The 2,500-nt window shown below is 43.1% G+C and overlaps 1 protein-coding gene across 1 annotated transcript in view; it reads left to right on the plus strand.

Moving 5' to 3' along the window:
• The window catches only part of LOC138978492 (very low-density lipoprotein receptor-like), a 10,053-nt gene that overhangs the window by 6,091 nt on the left and 1,462 nt on the right, over positions 1 to 2,500 (plus strand). Inside the window, exons 3-4 of the mRNA XM_070351231.1 lie at positions 253 to 375; positions 923 to 1,048. Coding sequence (XP_070207332.1) covers positions 253 to 375; positions 923 to 1,048 — 249 coding nt within the window. The remainder of the gene's footprint in view (positions 1 to 252; positions 376 to 922; positions 1,049 to 2,500) is intronic.

Here is a 2,500-nt window from a genome sequence, read left to right on the forward strand (position 1 = left end):
ATGCCTGGTTTCACTTAATGCCTGTGACCGGTTTCAGGCATTACGTGTAATGCCTCACAATGATTTTCAGTCATTACACGTAATGCCTGGTAGTATTAGGCATTACGTGTAATGCCTATAGTGGTCACAGGCATTACGCGTAATTCCTGAACATTTCAGGCATTACGCGTAATGCCTGGTTTCACTTAATGCCTGTATGTTTGGTATCTCATCGTGATCTCATTATCTTTTTTTCTTCTTCTTAAAATGCAGAAAACACCTGTGAATCAGGTTATGTAAAGTGTCCATATAATGATAGATGTCATTATCATGGTTCGTTCTGTGATGGATTCAACGACTGTGGCGATAACTCGGATGAAGAACCAGAAATGTGCAGTATGTATTCTACTAGTCCCTTCACTATTACAATTCTTATTTGGCTTTTTAATCGTTGTCACTGTGTGTGTGTGTGTGTGGGGGGGGGGGTGGGTGTGAGTGTGAATGTGAGAGAGTGTGTATGTGTCTGAACATATGTGTGTATCTGTGAGTGTATGTCTGTGTGTGTGGTGTGTGTGTGTGTTAGTGTGTCTGTGTCTCTGTGTGTGTGTGCATGTGTATGCATGTATGTGTGTGTGTATGTGTGCATGGGTGTGTGTGTATGTGTGTGTATGTGTGTGTGGCTGTGTGTGTGTGTGTGTGTGTGTGTGTGTATGTGTGTGTGTATGTATGTGTGTATGTATGTGTGTGTAGGTTTAAATGTGTGGCTGTGTGTGTGTGGCTGTGTGTGTGTGTGTGTGTGTGTGTGTGCGTGCGCGCGCGCGTGTGTGTGTTTGTGTGTATGTATGTTTGTGTGTGTGTGTGTGTGTGTGTGTATGTGTGTGTGTGTGTGTGTGTGTGTGTGTTATCTTAGTTGTCTCATTCATGGATTCATTGAACAATGCAGGGAATCACACCTGTACACCTGGTAGTGTGAAGTGTGGCGACAACACGAGGTGTATTCCGACTGTGCAGATGTGTAATGGATACGTCAACTGTGAGGACAGGTCGGATGAAGATCCAGAAATGTGCAGTAAGTCTCCACTCAGTCCTTTTCTACATGTACGTAGATGCTGTTTGTTGTCTCCCGTATTACTTTGTGTGTGTCTGTATATGTGTGAGCGTGTGTGTGAGCGCGCGCGCGTGTGTCACTGTGTGTGTGTGTGTGTGTGTGTGTGTGTGTGTGTGTGTGTGTGTGTGTGTGTGTGTGTGTGTGTGTGTGTGTGTGTGTGCTTGTGGGTGTGGGTGTGTGTGTTAACCCGTGATTTGTAAAAAATGTAAAAACATGAAGTTGGAGAAGTTATCCACGACAACGCTTTGATTGTAAAAGAAGCACGGCATTTTTATGAGGATTTATATTCTTCAATAAAAGCCGATCTGATAAATCAAGAGATTGATGAAAACCTGGTTCATCCTGCATTAACAGATGTTGAAAGTAAACAGTTGGAAGGTAGACTAACTCACTGTGAGTTACTCAAAGCTGTGAAACAATTCAAAAATGACAAAATCCCAGGATCAGACGGGTATACTGCGGAATTATTCAAGTTCTCTTATTCGGATTTAGGAAAAGTTATGTTGGGGTCCATACATTGTGTATTTGAGAAAGGAGAAATGTCTGTGACTCAGAGATTATATGATCACAGTGACTAAAATGCAATGACACCCATTTCGGTTCTTCTTTGTCAAATATGCTTATAACAAAATGCAAACCACACACCTTTGGCCCATTAATTGTCATTTATTCTTATAAAGAATGCAACCACACCCATTTAAGCTTGCCTTCGTCAAACATGTTTTTACCAAAATACAATCACATCCATTTAGGGCAAGCACCTGAACAAAACTCTTATTTTTCGCGAACTCAAACTTTAGAAGAACAGCTAATAAAACTCAATATCGTGCCTCAATGAATAGTAAGTTTTGTGAAAAAGTGTGAATTACGTAACACGCCGCAGGGGCGGATCAGTTCATTTTATGGGGGGGGGGGGGTTTCCAAAAGTATATTGTGAAGATATGGGTGTGAAGGCGCGAAGCGCCGAGCCAACGGCGCGAAGCGCCTAGCTTGCTAGGGGGGTCCGGGGGCATGCCCCCCCCGGAACATTTTGAAAAAAAGGATGCAAAATGATGCAATCTGGTGCATTCTGAGGATGATCATTACCAGTTTCAGGCACTGATTAATACCCCAAAAATTGAAACTCAATGTAAAATAAAGAAATGCACCATAAAAATATTTTTATTTTTTGGCTGGGGGGGGGGGGTTCCGGAAACCCCAGAAACCCCCCCCCCCTCGTCCGCCCCTGCGCCGCACACCGGCTTTGCGGAAAGCAACATCGTAATTACCACCAAGCTAATAGTTCCCTAGACTGTCGAAATGACAAGAAAATATTGGGCGCATTTATGTGATTTGTAAAACGTTTAACAAACTGCAGGGAGCGCCCCGTACTTTGTTAAAAATGTTTTACATAATTATCTCGGGGCGCGCACC

This window comes from Littorina saxatilis, linkage group LG10 (assembly GCF_037325665.1).
Source record: "Littorina saxatilis isolate snail1 linkage group LG10, US_GU_Lsax_2.0, whole genome shotgun sequence".
Taxonomy (NCBI): Eukaryota; Metazoa; Mollusca; class Gastropoda; order Littorinimorpha; family Littorinidae; genus Littorina; species Littorina saxatilis.